The 16,657-nt window shown below is 37.5% G+C and overlaps 1 protein-coding gene across 7 annotated transcripts in view; it reads right to left on the minus strand.

The window, feature by feature from the left end:
• The window catches only part of KIAA0753 (KIAA0753 ortholog), a 54,856-nt gene that overhangs the window by 33,225 nt on the left and 4,974 nt on the right, over positions 1 to 16,657 (minus strand). For 4 of the 7 annotated variants that reach the window (XR_015554652.1, XM_087440597.1, XM_087440601.1 and 1 more), the window contains exons 2-7: positions 15,864 to 16,026; positions 9,826 to 10,450; positions 6,912 to 7,018; positions 5,717 to 5,779; positions 5,083 to 5,298; positions 2,709 to 2,919 (exon numbers count right to left, since the gene is read on the minus strand). Coding sequence is in view for 6 of the 7 variants with exons in the window: in XM_087440597.1 (XP_087296723.1) it covers positions 2,709 to 2,919; positions 5,083 to 5,298; positions 5,717 to 5,779; positions 6,912 to 7,018; positions 9,826 to 10,450; positions 15,864 to 15,959 (1,318 nt within the window). In the remaining variant the exon portion in view is untranslated. Of the gene's footprint in view, positions 1 to 2,708; positions 2,920 to 5,082; positions 5,299 to 5,716; positions 5,780 to 5,979; positions 6,796 to 6,911; positions 7,019 to 9,825; positions 10,451 to 15,863; positions 16,027 to 16,657 lie in introns of those variants that run through there. The other 3 variants (XM_087440598.1, XM_087440599.1, XM_087440600.1) reach the window with 3 other exon arrangements.

Raw genomic sequence — 16,657 nt, forward strand, 5'->3', positions numbered from 1 at the left:
TTACTCATTCATAAAATGTAAATTAAAATCACAGTGATAGTCTTACACATCAACCAAGCAGCTAAAATGTAAAAAACTAATAACAATAAGTGCTGGCAAGGGTGTGTAGCAACTGTTCTCATACACTGTTGGTTGGAATATAAAACTACTTTGAAAAAAAATTTTTATCTATTACAGTTGCACAAACACATACCCTATGACCTAACAGTTAGACTCCTGGGAATATACCCAACAGAAACACATGCACACAGGTACCAAGAGACATATATAAGAATAATCACAGTAGTATTCTTTATAATTGCCCCAAAATGGAAACAACCCTATGATTAAAACAACAAAATAGATAAATAAATTGTGATATATTCACACAATGGAATACAGCAATGAACGCACACAAAAATCACAGCTACACAAACAGAACAGATGAATCACACAAAGTGTTAAGTGAAAGAAGCCAATCCCAAGAAAATACCCAGTGTGTAATTCTATTTTTATAAAGTTCCAAATCAGGCAAAACCAAGGCATTAAAAATAAGAGTAATAGTTAATTTGGGGGAGGAGGCAGGGCATAAACACTGGGAGAGAAGGGTACAGTGGGAGTTCTTAGTGCCCGTAATGTTTCTATCTCTTGACTTGGGTAGTGGTTATATAGATGTTTGTTTTCTGATAATTCAGTGAGCTGTAAATTTATATTGTGTGTACTTTTCTATCAGTACATTCCACTTCAGTTAAAAAAGGAAAACTAGTTTACTGGATTTGTCCACACTCTGATATGAATGGCATATTTAAATATTCAATATTGAAATATTAAAACTATTTTAAAACACTATCAACGTATATCTCTATGAGTTTAACTAAGAAAAAGAAAAAAGAAGAGGAAAAGAAAATCTCTTAGCAAAACAGGAACAGAAGAAATTTTCCTTAACTTCATATGCGGATCTGCCAAAAAATCAACAGTAAACATCATATATAAAGAAGCATTCCCGTTAAATCTGTGGGGAAAATGTCCACCATTCTGGCTATTATTCAATATTACTCTGAATTAAAACCCATTCAATAAAGCAGAAAGAGAAAAAAGAAAAGGTATAAAAATTGCAGACAGGCAAAACTTTACTTATTTGTAGGTGATCTCATCTATCTGGAAAAATAAAAAAGAATTAACTAACAAAATTTCTTATTTCATCAAATCTAAAACATCAAGTATAAGCCATATCATTATTTTATAAACCAACAGGAAAATTTTAAATAGTGCCAATTAATTTAAGAATCAATTCAATTTGAGAATGCACCCCAATTTCAGAAATGTTAAATATATACCTTAGAACCAATGAAATATAGTATCATAACAAAGTAAAGATTTCAGCAAGGTACCAGATATAAGAGCAATGTACAAATGCAACAGCTCTCCTATGAGGAGCAATAACCAATTTCAAAATGTTAATAAAAAAGATCCCATTCACAATAGCAATAAAAACTATAAAATATAAAAACTGGAAATAAACATAACAAAGGCATTTAGGAATTCCTATGTATTCCTCTGTCAGGAATTCTTATATGCATAAAATTATAAAATTCAACTGAAGGGATAGAAAAAGGGCATGAATAAATCGAAGGGATGATTTCATATTGTAAAGATGCCATTTCTCCCCTAATTAATCTATGAACTCAATGTAATACCAATCAAAATCCCAACAGCGTCTTTCACAGAACTTGAAAAACCCATTCTAAATTCCTCTAAAGATAAGCAATCACCATCAGCAATATTTTGAAAAAGAAGAACAAAGAGGGAAGAATGGCTTCATGAAATATTAAAATATGTAAGAAAGAATGATGATTTTGCCTACAAAATTAAAATTTTCTATACCAGAAAAGATATCATAAACAAATTACAAAAATGACTAAGAAAATATCTGCAATACATGTAAACCAAAAAAGGATTAAGATCCAGAATAATATAAACAATGTCTATCTATCCATAAGCTAAAGACATAGAACCCAGCAGGGAGATGGCAAAGGACAGGAACAGACCAATCACAGAAGAGGAAACAAACATGGCTAAGGAATATGTGAAAAGAAACAATAATCTTCCTCACTAGGAATCAGGGAAATGCAACATAAAACAATGAGATACAATTTTCCACCCAGAGACTAGGAAATTTTTCAAATTTCATTACACAAAGTACTTGGCAAGGACATGGGGAAATACATACTGATGGTCACTGCTAGTCAAAACATAATTGGATGCCCACTTTCAAAGGCAAGTTGGCAGTATCTGTTTAAATGTGCATACCACATAAGCTAGCAATTCTACTTCCTGGAAAGACAAAAATTTATTTATTGCCTGTGTAAAAAAAATACATTTATATCAAATGTGTGTACATGTATATATCTATCATTAAAATATAAATAAACAAACTCAAAAAAAAAAGTAGGGTACTAACTTCCAGCTCTGTAGGAATTGACTCTGGGTAGCTCAAATGTTATGATGTAGGAAAAGGGAATTTTACTTTCTCCACCCTCCCCTATGAAAGAGCACTCCAGCCTCCAGCCTAAGGAAGCACCATGGCTGCAATTCACTTATCCTAATTCAAGTGCACCTACCGTGGAGCAGGTTTTAAATCCTCACTTTCCCCTCAGTGCAGCAACTGTTATAGTCCAGACAATTTCAAAGAATAAAATATCTTACAATAAACACCTTAAGAAACATACCAGCAAGAAGCTTCTTTGCCATTGAAGCTTGTTTTGTTTCCTGTGGAATTATCTCCTTTGCAACGAAGGGTCTCCTCTCGCTCTTTGGTGACGTACTTTGCCATCTCTCCAAGGCCCTTTGGCTACCAACAGGAAATCTGCTCCGAATGTCAGTGAAACATTTCTTCACCTTTTTTGGTGACAGTTTCTTTTCCAGGAGGGATTCCAAAGCCTGCCACAAAACAGTCAATTATTCTCTTTGTTTATCTCACAAAAGTCTGACTTTTAATCACAAAACTGAACATGAGGACTCCAGAGAAACGTGTTATTAAATGGCTATCTCTAATGGTTAACAAATTGTTGTTTAGCTTAATTTAAAAACTTTATTATTTAGGACATACAATTAATAAAAGAAATTCTGCATGTTCTTTTACGTGTTTAGCTCACTAAAACTGAAAGCAGAGATAAAGACTAGGACTACTTTTAAAGGCACCCAAATCCTAAAATTAAAGATCACCATTTCAGAAATTAACTAGTCTTCACAATATAATCCTATATGCTTTAAAAGTATTTTAATTCTCAATGAAAACCTCATAAACTCAAGAAGCATTTTAAGTGGGTAAACAGACTATATGTAACATTCATTTTCATAAACTAAAGGAAACTTAGCAGGTCTAGCGGCTTTGGTCACTCAATGGTAGGAGATATGTATTCCCCCTTCCTCAAAGAGGGATATCCTCTAACAAGTACCCATTCCTTCATTACTGGGCTGCAAGGGCTTAGTCTCTATCCGGTCAGTACAAATTAAGGACAACTGAACATAGCCAGGGAGATTTAGTTCAGATGACAGTAAGGCAATAAGAAAATAATAAGCTGTGGGATGGTGTAAGACAGCAACAAGAAAGAATAAATTTCTTGCACCATTGAATGTTTTCAAAAGTAGGAGAGAGAGACATTATGTTTGAGAAACATTATGTTAAGGTACTCTTGCTCAAAATTTGGGAAAGGGACTAGATAATCCCTTGAGATCATTTCTAGGATTATGAAGATATGTCCTCCAAATGGAATCATCTTGGCCAGTAAATGTTTCTAAGTTTAAAAACATCACAACTTCATATGCTGTCTAAAGGTCTGCATTTCACAGTAACACTCCTGATGGTGAGTTCTATATACACAAATGCAACCAATGCAAATCACAAACCTATTTGCTGAATAATGGAACTGTAAAGGTAGAAGGGGCCATATAAACCACCCAGGGCTAGTTAATGGTATAACTGCCATGTTAGTCCAGAATTCTCCCCACTACACCACCTTTCCTCCACAGCTAACAGCTTACTATGTCACACTAACATAAAGGCGGTCTTTTTATTTGCGGATGAAAATGTGTGGTGTAGTGGAAATAACACTGGCATAGGAGTCAGAAGATAGGAATTTGATTCTCAACTCGCAAGAGAAGTAATTGTGCAATCTCTCTGACCTTCGCTATTTTTTTTTGGTGGGGAGACTGGCCGTGAGCGAACATCCATTGCCAATCCTCCTCTTTTTGCTGAGGAAGATTAGCCCTGAGCTAACATCTGTGCCCATCTTCCTCTATTTTGTATGTGGGACACCGCCACAGTGTGGCCTGATGAGCGGTGCGTAGGTCCGCGCCTAGGATGCGAACCGCAGGCCGCTGAAGCAGAGCATGGAAACTTAACGAGTATGCCACCAGGCCAGCCCCACTTTCTATTTTATTCTGTAAAATAGTAGTAATAAAACCTATTGCAAACCACAGCACTGCAGTAAGGATGAAATGGAAAATTATGTGGTAGCACTCTACAAACTTCAGAGAACTATAAAGATTTAAGGGCATGTTGTTTTTGTTGTCTTTGTCACCAATGAGAACTAAGAACACTGTCCATTCCTGAGTAGCACATGCCAGTTGTGACTTCCAGAAGTCTCTAGCCACATCACAAGACTTGAGGCTCTGTTTCCATGTCTTTAAGACTTGCTTATTTTCAAAAATCTATCCAGTTTACACAAATATTCTAATCTAAGCACTAATCTAAGAGTGCTTTACTGTTTTCCTTTTCTTTGCTAATAAATTCTTTATTAAATGGCATGGTCAGGGAATGGAACATTCTGTTTAATTAATGGACCTGGTTAAGAGTTGTTATACATTCTAGACTCAAATTACCAATTCTCAAAGAAGTGAAATACAATATTATAGATTAGACTGTAAAAACAATAAAATAAAACTGAAGTGCTGCGTCTGCCCTCTGCAAAGCTTTAACATACTAGGTAGCAGCTTTGTCTTGTATTCTCCATTAATCCCAATGAAACTAGGCAACGGTAAACATTACTTCCCTGCTTAGAAACAATGCACTTTTAACAAAAATTGGAGTGAATTCCGTACCTCAATTTGTCGTAGGATATCTATAACCACATCAGGGACAGAAGAATCGGCATCCAGCTTGGCAGAACAGAGGGAAAGCTGGCGAATAAGACTGCCCAGTTCCCTACACCGGGCAGGAACTGGGTGTTCCCCTCGGTCAGTAAACTGAGTAACAAACATCTGTAAGGCCCGAATGGCTCCTCGATGGGCAGCTGCCAGCCTGGACATTGCCCATGACTGGCAATAAATGAGAAGTGAGAAGGTATCTTAATATTTAGAACTTCTTAACAGTAACCCAACCCTTAAGAACGTTTACAGTCTATCTTCTTTCTATATAAGAAGTACTTCTATTGTGAAAACTTTTTCAAAATAAAGGGAATTACAAAGTTTAAAGGTTTTCTAATGACATTCTTTTGCTTCTCATGGTCATTTTCTTATACCAGCAGCAACAACAACAAAAATCTATTTTCAGAACCTGTTCCTCGGACAGCAACCCCAAATTCAGAATATTTAAGGTGCTCACTCCCTAACAGGTTTCCACAAGCACTGAAAATAATATTAGTGCAGAGAACTCACATGACACATGACACTAACAAAACAGAGGAAATATAACTTATAAATAATAAGTATTAATCACAATTGAACTGCATCATACCTTCTTAGTGTGTTTAATTTTATGTGGACTCAATTTATCCAATTCTTCCTGGATTTCTTTAACCTGTTTTGTAAAGGGGGAAAAATGAAAACTTTGTACCTTTCCACTGATCTTTTTTGTAGAAAAGGATACATCTTGTCTTGTCCAAATATAACCATTATTAATTCAAGTCACTTGAAAATGAGACAAGGCTCTTCATTCATGCACCCAAAAAATAGATATTGGTTTCCAGTTCAAGGTGGTGAACAGAGCACAGTGCTCACCTTCCATCCCTTGGTCCCCAGTGTAATAGGAATTTAACATGAAGGAGCGAAGGTAGAGGTGACTCTGGAAAGGGAGGAGGGCCAGATCATGAAGTCTTTTATCCTCCTAAGTTACAAAGAGCCATTAAAGTCTTTTAAGCAGAGGTCTGACAGAGTAAGATTTGTGTTTTAGAACAATTTTTATGGCAGCAGTGTAGAACAAGGACCAAAACAGAACCCTCCAAAAATATAGAACAAAATCAAACTCAGGCATTATCTTTTAAATGAAAAAGTCCAGTTTTTGGTTCAAGCAATAAGTGACCAGAAATGAATTAAAGGCATAATGAGTAAGGCGTTAAAGTTACAACAATTTTAAAAATCTATCCACAGTGTAAAGAATGTAAATGCCTGTTTATCACCACTAAATGGGTCCTGAAAGATACTTAACATGGTCTTCATTCTTTGTTATTTAATAAAAACAATCAAATTATTTACTATCTACTAAGCTTCTAGTACCTTATAAACACGAGACAGATGAGAAACTAGTAAGGTCCCTCTCCTCTAAGACTCGGGTGCGTAACTGGGGACCAAGGGTGTCAGGGAAACTGATGCACCTGACTTCGTCTGCAAAGATATGTGTATAAGCATCTTTCCTGGGAAATGGACCCATGGCTTTTAGTAAATTCTCAAGAGTCTATGACCCCAAAAAGTCAAAAATCACTCTTTAAGGAGTCTGGCCATATACACATAATACATAAACACATATAAAGGCAGAGGACAAAAAGAGAAAGAATTATTTGTCCATGTGTACAGGAAATTGAGCCTCACAAACACATCAGAATTCACCTAGGATACTTTGAAGCTAATATTCCGGAGTCAAAAGGAAAACTGAAATTCTCTGAGAAGGCAATACACAAAGCTGAAGGTCCCGCTCCTCCCTGGGCTTTCCACACCTGCCGCTGGAGGACGTAGAGCGTTCGGGCAGAACGAACCGCTTGCTCCTGCCTCCTGACACGGATTCGTCGTTCTTCATCTGGATCTAAAGTTTCTTCCACTCGATCTGAAAATATTTTTTTCCCCAAAAGTGGATTATAAACCTTATATAAAAACTTATAAAAATTTCAGTTACTCAAAGAGATAGATAAGATTGAAGATCTGTAGCTTTAGTAAGAAAAAAAACATTAGCCTGTTGTAACAAAAAATTTCATTTTTCATCAGGCAAGAAACCAGGAATGAATGGACCTGTGTACGGACCTGACTCAGGGATGGAAGAGACATGAAGACATTAATTCCAAGCTCCACGCAGGAATTCCCTGAACCAAATCCCACTGGACAGCCTATTCCACTATTAGGCATCTTTTACTATTTTTAAATTCTTTATATTGAGCCAAAATCTGTAATGCTTTCTATTTTTTCAAAAACCTTTTATTAGCCTATTTTTGTTTAACAAGATTTCTTTTACTTTCCTATCTTGAATCCAAAAGAGAAATCCTTTCTCCAACATATTAAGATAGCAAGCACTAAAACTATTTGAATGTCCAAAGTCTTCATATGTTTCTAAGGAAGCATACCCTCGTACACACTGGTACTTCACATATTCAAAAGACTGGTTTAAAGAAATTGTTTCTGGAAGATTGCCTGAGGGATATGCAGTTTACCATTCCTTCCAGTCAGTGGTTTTCAAATACGTTTACACAAAACAAATTCTTATGCCAAATTCCAATATACAAGTCAGATAAAAACAGTATTTTATTAGTAAAACTGTACTTTTTAAACTCAGTTTTTTAACATTTACTCATTAAAAAGTGAAAACAGTAAGGCGGTTTTGAAGAAAGCAGGAATTTGAAATCAGGAGTTGTAGATCCAGATGCAGTCTCCTAGGAAACTATAAGCCAAAATGTTTCTCTCTCTCTTGTTGAGGCTGCACAGCATGGAAAAGCTCCCGATTCACATACTTTGCTGAACATAAACGGGAGCCGGCTCAGGTGGGGGTTCTAGCTGCTCACCTTGCAGAGGATTCTCGTGGAACCACTCTAGAAAGCAGCACATCAGAGCAGTCAGATATTTCACACACTGGGAAGTGCAGTGGGCACTTCAGGGCTACTGAGAGGGTAGGCTGCGGAGAGGAGCCATCGCAGCTATTACCAGTCCACGAGAAGGCAAGTGCAGAGATTGAAAGTATGCATTTACAGGTTGTTATAGCAATTTGCCATGGTCATGACATTTTTATTATGGTTTACAAAGTATGGATTTGTGACAGACTGAAAATTTTAACTGAAAAAAAAACCCTACTCAACCCAGTCCTTGCCCACAGAGAGTCTGAGGAGCTCTGCTCTATGGGTCCCCCTGCATTGGGCCACATGCCAGAGCAGTGGGGCTCAGGGCTTTGTTCCCCTGCAGCACGGCTTCTACCACAGTATGCCCGGGGTCATGCCACAGGCCAACACGGAGAGAGAAATGAGCCATAACACTCCTGTTATTTTCATGTAGGAACGGTTTTGAATTTCTCGTGATCTTACACAACACACTCTTCATGAAGACCCACTGGAGAAATTTCTTTCCAGCCTCAATATATGGAATAACTGTTTTTCCTGTTTTAGACTGTAAATTTTGCAACTGATCACATTTTCCTCTTTGGCTGGCTGAGCAGAAGCTCAGAAATAAATCTGTAACTCCTTTCTAACAAATCTTATTTTTCCTTATTTTTTCCTGTGCCAAAATATCCTCATTTACCTATTTTGGTTCTATCTTGTTAATCACAAGTATTTCTGTAAGGCACTTTACATCCCTTATGTAACATGCATATATGTACATATGCAGATATTAATTAATTGTCCAATGCAAAAGATCATTATAGACTATGGACTATCCTAGCATAGTAGCTCCTTTTTTTTTTTTGTGAGGAAGATCGGCCCTGAGCCAACATCTGCCAATCCTCTCTTTTTGCTGAGGAAGACTGGCCCGGGGCTAACATCCATGCCCATCTTCCCCTACTTTATATGTGACGCCGCTACAGCATGGCTTGACAAGCAGTGCATCGGTGCATGCCTGGGTGCGCGTCTGGGATCCCAACTGGTGAACCCCGGGCTGCCACAGCGGAGCATGCGCACCCAACCACTTGTGCCACCGGGCCGGCCCCCACAGTAGTTCCTTTTGATGCTCACTCTCTATTGTTTGCAGTCTGAACGCTGGGCTCAATTCTCCTACTTGTTAGCTATGGTAACCCCAAATTCTCCGCATGGAATCAACCTTCTACTCCTCAGGGAAGCGCAGGGGCAGAGAGAACACTGAAGAATTGTAGAGCACAGTATATGACGATTATACACCTTCCTTTCTACGCCATGGTCAGATATATTACACATATACCAACAGCTTCCCTTGTCACTGCTGTGTACTCATCTAAACACTGCCTGAGTTAGAACTGGTTTTATCTACAATATACATATAAGATGCACCTTTTTGAACAAATTAAAAATAATTTTGCCAGAAGGATTTCTGGATATAGAAGCAAAACATTACAGGATAATGTGCATCCAAGTGCCAGAAGACCTAAGGCTCAGATAGCAGGTACGCCAACTCCTAGGCTGGGCCTCAGTCAGTCGACTTACCAAGCGCAGCCTACAGGAAAGGAGCTATTTCATGTGCCTCTGCTGGAAAGAGGAGCTAGAGTAGGGCAAACTCTTCAGAAGAAAAGACACTGGTCAAATTCAAAGTCCACTTGTCTTGTGGACAAGTGTCATGAGTGCTTACTCTAGTGACAGAAGGAGGGAATGGAATGTGATGGGGGGTGGGGGTCTTGGAGGAATGTATTTGAATTATCTCACTCTTGTGATACCTCTTCAAAGTGAAGAATCCAATTTTTCTCACCTTTTTTAGTAACTTCTTCAATTTTATGGATACAACTGCTCAGTTCTTTCCGGAGTCGCTGAACTTCTAGCAGGCTTTTGTGTTCACACAGGCTATTGTGGTCACTTATCCCGGCATGCGGCTGAAGTCCTAGATCACGGGTGGGTGGTGAATTTGGCGTGGTCAGATCTGACTGTCCTGGATGAGATGTGTACAGGTATACCTTGGCACCTGAGCTGGAAATTTCTACTTTGGATGGCTGGTGGCTGCAACGACAGACTTCTTGACTCTTTGATTCCTTCCTTTCCACCCTATGGTCAGATATCTTATGCTTAATGTGTCCACATTTCTGAGAGATTTGAGGCTGACTTCTGAGATGATGTTCTTTTACATGTTCTTCAAACTGTCTTCGTTTCACATCTCTTTTGGCTAGGTGGACAGCATAGCTAAGTCTCTCTTCTGATATGACAGAAAATGAAACAGAATTGCTTAGGTCAGGACCGTCTCTAAAATCCAAATCTTTACAATGGTATGACTCATTGTACGCGTGCTTCAGTTTTTCAATTCTAATTGCATGTGGGCAAGAATATCGGATTGCCAAGTTGCTTGAATGTGTAGGAACATTCCTATTAAACTGCAGCTGGTTCTTTAAAAAATAAATAAAAGTAAGCACACATTAGAAAAATAACATATTGCATAGTTGGTATATGTCTGTGATAGAGTTTCTAAAATTTCCCCCACACAATTATTAGTGCTTAGAGGGGTTTTCTTGTGGTACTGATAGAATCAGCCACTCTCATACACCCTTGAATTCATCAATTCCCCTGGTTCTATCTTACAACCACCCAGTCCCACAGTATTATCCTTCTGTTTACTAATATAATAGCATACAGGGATCCTCCTCTAAAAGTCAACCTAGAAAGCTTGGAGTAGAATCAGTAAGTTCCTCCACTCCCCAGTTACGGACTCTGTCCTGTTTCAAAATGTCAGGTTTCAGCAAGTGACCAATACAATTCATTATGAGCGTTCCTAAAAATTGCTCCACAGACACACCACACAAGACCTAAGCCACTGACGACACTTCCTCAGGTCTTCCTGGGCTTTTTCATCTGGTGGTTGGACCACATCTTTTATCCTGCACCTAAGTGCACCTTGCTCAAACAGTCCACTTACACCTTCTTCTGCAAGCTTAAGTTTTTGTCAGTTATAATCATAACAGATACAAGTTTTGTTTTGTTCTTCACTTAAACATAGGCATGTTTCCATATTCCAACAGTTTTCATTATTTTTCATGATTACATTTTCCAGAAGCCAGTGAATGGCCTTTTCATGCTTAACCTAACTAGAACCTTATTATTATTAAACATTTAGATTGTTCCAGTTTTTCCACTATAGAAATATTATTTCAATTAATATATCCACGTATTTAGTTTTTCCTCCTTTTAAATTATTTTCTTAGGATAAATGATCTGTTCTGGGGTTACTAGGTTAAAGGAAACAAATGATTCCAAGGCTTTGGAGCAGACAATGACAGATAGATAGCCTACGAACTCAATGCAGCCTATGCTGTGACATCTTTTTCTTGGAGACGGCCTCCCCACCTCTCAAAATAAAGGATGATTATGTGATCATGTGTACGAAGAGTCAGTTTAAAATAACCCATTGTGATAAAACGTAAGGAAAGTATTTTGGGGGAAAATAAAGGTAGTTAAAAACCTCAGTAGAGGTTGCGAGAGAGAAAAAAAATGGTTACCATCTGAAGGGTACACAGATTAATGAACAGTACTTGAAACTTACAGCCTTATTTGGAGAAAATCTTTCCCTAAAAAGTGAAAATAACCTAAAATACCTGGGGAATTTGATATAAGTACCAGAAAAAAATATGAGTGAATTCCTCTTTAACCTGGGTGTAGAGAAAGGCTTTCTAACTATGACTCAAAATCCATATGCAATAAAAGAAAAAAGTGACAAACTTTATTACATTAAAATAAAAATTTTAAAAACAACTTCTACCTGTTTTTTATGGTTAAAAAACACCATAAACAAAGTCAAGGAAGAACTGAAAAACTGAAAGAAAAATATTTATAAATACAAACAGCTCCCTATACATAAAGAAATCTTAAAAACTGAGGTGAAAAAAAATCAAAACAATATAAAATGGGAAAAACACGGAAACAGACAATTTACAAAAAAAAAGATATACACATGGCCCTTAAACATATGAAAAGCTGGTCAATCTCATAAAAAGACAAATTAAAAACATACTAAAATAGCAATAGATTAGCAAACATTAAAGGTATAACAACACATTCTGTTGGTGAGGCTGAGGGAAAACAGGCACTCTCACAGGGTGCTGGTGGGAACGCATATGTGACAACCATCAAGGAGGGGAATCTGGTAATAGCTATCAAAACTACATACGTGTTTCCCTTTTGAACTAGCAGTCTCACTTCTAGGAATTTATCCTGAAGATACACCCCAAAAAATACAGATGTACAGGGTTACTCATTGCTGTATTGTTTGTAATTGCAAAGTACTGGAATTGACCTAAATGCCCGTGTAGGAGAGTGGCTGAATCAACTATGCTATATCCACACAAAAGAGTACTATGAAGATGTAAAAAAGAATGAGGAAGATCTCCTTGAGCTCGTGGAGGGACTTCTCAGATATATTGTTCAGTGAAAAGAGGAAAGTGCAAAAAGAGTATCCGTAATATATTACCCTTCAGAAAACGAGAGAAATATTTCATGAGAAAAGACACATGCATCTGATCATTTGTGCGAAAAAAAAACACAGCAAAGAGAAATCAGAAACTAATGAGATTAAGTACCTACAGGATGTGGGTAGGAATTGGGTGGAAAGGATAGAGGGAATGGGAGAGAGGGTAACACCTCTCTGAATATACCTTTTTGTGCAGGTATATTAACCTTAACCATGTTAAGGTTTCACATGGAAGGGAGAGAGAGAGGAAGGGAATAAATAAAATTCATAAGGATGAAGGAAATCCCTAAAAATGAATACTAACAGAAACTAACAAACCAAACTAAATTTCAGATGAGTAACACAATCGCACTAAAAAGTGAGGATTAAAAAAAATTAACCCAATTAACTTTTGAACATAGCATTTGGACTCTATGACCTCAGGCTAAAGACAAAAAGTACTCTAAACAAACACTGAACTCTAATCCGTAGGGTTCTTTTTTTGCAGAGACATGGATTGCGACTCTGAAGCAGTTTCATACGTTCTAGGATTCAGCAAATAAGTAAACATATTGTGGATAACTGAAGGCAGGTTTCACTTCGTTGAATAGGGGAGTTACAAATATGGTTAGTGTTGGATTGGAACTGGAGATACCTCACAGGTTTTAATATAGACAGGCAGGCAGATAGAAAAACAGATATACAGAAAGGGAGGAAAGAAGGGAGATAAAGGGGGGGAGAGGGGAGGAGGAAGGGATACAGATGTGAGTGTAGATCTGCATATGGATGTGTGTACAGGCACACAAGTATATACATCTGTTTCCCAGTTATATCCTCTGAGAGGGCCTAGAAACAATGACATCTGAGAATTAATGAGTGTATCTAGTATCCAGATACTGATTCCTAAATTCCATTCTCCACTAAAGGCATGAAGGCTCCTTGGATAAATGGTTGATTCCAGCACTGGGACAGAATAAAAATATGCTGAGCCTAGAATACCTTTTTATACCAAAAACTGGTCAAAGATTGATGGACACATGTGAAAGGGACACAGGAGTCAGCCTGAAGTAGCTCTCACCAGCCAAATCAGAGACTACGTGACTATCCTATTGAATAAAGACTGTGAGTCTGCTCTGATATAAATAAGTCAGTCACCATTTGTCAACCATCATAATAAAAAATTGATTCAGGCAAAAATCATCAATGAATGCTAAACTAGTAGATGAAAATTTGGGGAGTAAAAGGATATTAGCATAGTCTCAAAGACAGATACTTTCAATTACAAAAGGTAAAAGAGTAACTTGACAATGGAACACTTGGCAGACACCACCTTAATCAAAGGATTCAAGTTAACACTGCCAGTAATGGGACGCAATCACAGCACGCACCTCCTGATACGATGCACTGAAAAGAACCCAGCATCACTTCAGTGCTTTTTCCATCACAAGTGCATAACTGAATGTAATTATGAGAAAATTTCAGACAAACCCAAACTGAGAGAAAATCCTCAAATAACTGGCTTTTATTTTTCAAAAATGTCAATGTCATGAAATACAAAGACAGACCCAGAAATGGCTCAAATCAGAGGAAACTAAAGAAACATGACGACTAATGCAACTCACGATCTTGGATTTTCTTTTGCTATAAAGAACACTATCTGGACAACTAACAAAATCTTAGTAAGGTCTGTAGATTACATGATAACATGATTTTAATGGTAATTTCCTGATATTGATCTCTGTACTGTGATTATATAAGAGAAGTCCTTGTTTTTAGGAAATACACATATAAGTACACAGGGGTAAAAAGACATCATGTCTGCAACGCACTCTTAATCAGTTCAGAAGATACTGTGTGTGTACGCGCGCAACCGCGCCTGGAGAGACACAGAGAAAAAAAGGGAGGGAGTGAAAACCCGTAATAAAATGTTAACATTTAGGGAATCTGGGAGAAGAGTATCCAGGAGTTCCGTGTACTACTCTTGCAACTTTTCTGTCAGTCTGAAAGTAGGTCAAAATTTTTAAAAAATTTTCTTTGTAAACCACAATGAGACACTACTACACACCCACAAGAATGGCTACGATTAAAAAGAACAACAACAAGTGTTGGCAAAGATGTGGAGCAAGCAGAGCTCTCATGCAGTGCTGGCAGGAATGTGAAATGGTACAACCACGCTGGAAAAAGGTCTGCCGCTTTATTGAAAAATTAAACATACACCTTACTCTATGACCCAGAGATTTCACTCCCAAGAGAAATAAAAACATGTTTACAAAAAGATTTGTACAAGAATGTTCACAGCAGTATCATTTATAATTACACAAGCAGAAACAGCCCAGGTGTCCATCAATTGCAGAAGGGATAGACAAACTGCGGTACACTCCTACTATGGAATACTACTCAGTATTAAAAACTAACAAACTACTGATACATGCAACAACATGAACGAATCTCAAAATTACACAGAATGAAAGAAGCCTTACATAAAAGAGTACACAATATACAATTCCATTTATTCGAAGTTCAAGAACAGGCAAAACTAACCTATGGTGGGAAAAAATCAGAATAGTAGTTGCCTCAAGAGGGGCAGGGGTGGGGACTGACTAGGAAGGAGCATAAGAGAACTTTCTGGGGTAATGGAAATGATCTGTATCTTGATAGAGGTATGGGTTACAAATGAGTATACATTTGTCAAAACTCAGCAAATGTGAAAAGAGGAATACGATTCAATGTATTCATTTCAGATGTAAAATTTACACCAAAAAAAGGTAAAGAATGAATTCTAGTGTATGATATGTGTGCTAAAGTAGTTAGGGTACTCGTGGCTGCAATTTACTTTGATATGTGTCAAAAAGTAAGATGGACTGACAAACGGATTCTAGAGGGATCAACTGAAGGATAGATATGCAATTAAATAAATATAGCGAAACAGTAAATGAAATCTAGGTGTTTACTGGAAAATTCAACTTTGCTGTATGTTTGAAGGTTTTCATAATATAATGTTGAGGGTAAAGACACTTTGGGGACAAGTGGGTAAAGTTGAACAAAGACTGGTTATTAGATAATATCAGGCAATTTTTTCTGTCCATTGTCTTAGTTGTGATAACAGTATTACGATTAAGTAGGAGTGTTTATTTTTAGGAGAAGTATTCTAAAATATTTAGAAGTGACGTGTCATGATGCCTGCAACTCACTTTAAAACGGTTCTGCAACAATTTTAGAGAGATGACAGAAAAACAAGACAAATTGTTACCAACTGTTGAATCTAAAAGATGTTTCAAAAGGTGTCCGCTGTCCTTTTCTTTCAACTTTTATGTCTGAAATGTTTCATAATAAAAATCTGAAGAAGAAAACAAAACTACCTGGGTCTGAAGTTTCCTGGGGTCACTCCTCTCATCTAGCTGGCCACTAGATGCTAGATGAACACAGGTTGAAGCTGGTCTGCCTGGTCCCATCATGTCAGATAGTGTAGAACAATATTGAAAGTCTAGTCCTCGGCCAACAGTTCTTCCCTAAAACCATTGCCTTAAAATAAAAGAAAGCGACTTTCAGACCAACAGTCTTCAAACAAAGGGAAAGAATAAGTAAAACACAATGCCATACTCATCTAATTACTCTATAAGTAGTCCACAGCAACCTCACACTAAACAGCAATTGTTCAAGGACAGATATATGATAGTTTCTGCCATTTACAAAAGGCAACTACACTTTTGAAATTCTACTTTCCAATAGGGGAACACACTATTTCAATGACAATCCCTTGAGACTTTTTCATTCCAAATTTCAAATCTCAAGGGTCTCCAATAGGACATTATTCCAAAAACAGAGTCCCGCTGTAGTAAACAAGCACTTTCCAGCAGGGCGTTTTTATGGACATACAGTCTACATGAATAAAGCCTAACCACTTGTCAAAAAGCAGTTATGCTTTATTCTACTAGGGAGCTCAAAGGGACTGACTCTGAATGCTTCTACAGGATCAGAATACCTACATTTATGCCAGGATCTGCGATTAACTAGCTGAGTGACCGCTCTAAATCTTCAACTTCCCCCCATCTTCCCTCCACCCTAAACACACAGCGAGAAAAAAGATATGAAAGCGTTTTGTAAGCTGCTATGGGCTATACTCCTGTCACGGCCTCTCCCTATCCTGAATGCG

The sequence above is a fragment of the Ceratotherium simum genome, chromosome 16 (assembly GCF_057802395.1).
Source record: "Ceratotherium simum simum isolate JZ-2026a chromosome 16, ASM5780239v1, whole genome shotgun sequence".
NCBI lineage: Eukaryota > Metazoa > Chordata > Mammalia > Perissodactyla > Rhinocerotidae > Ceratotherium > Ceratotherium simum.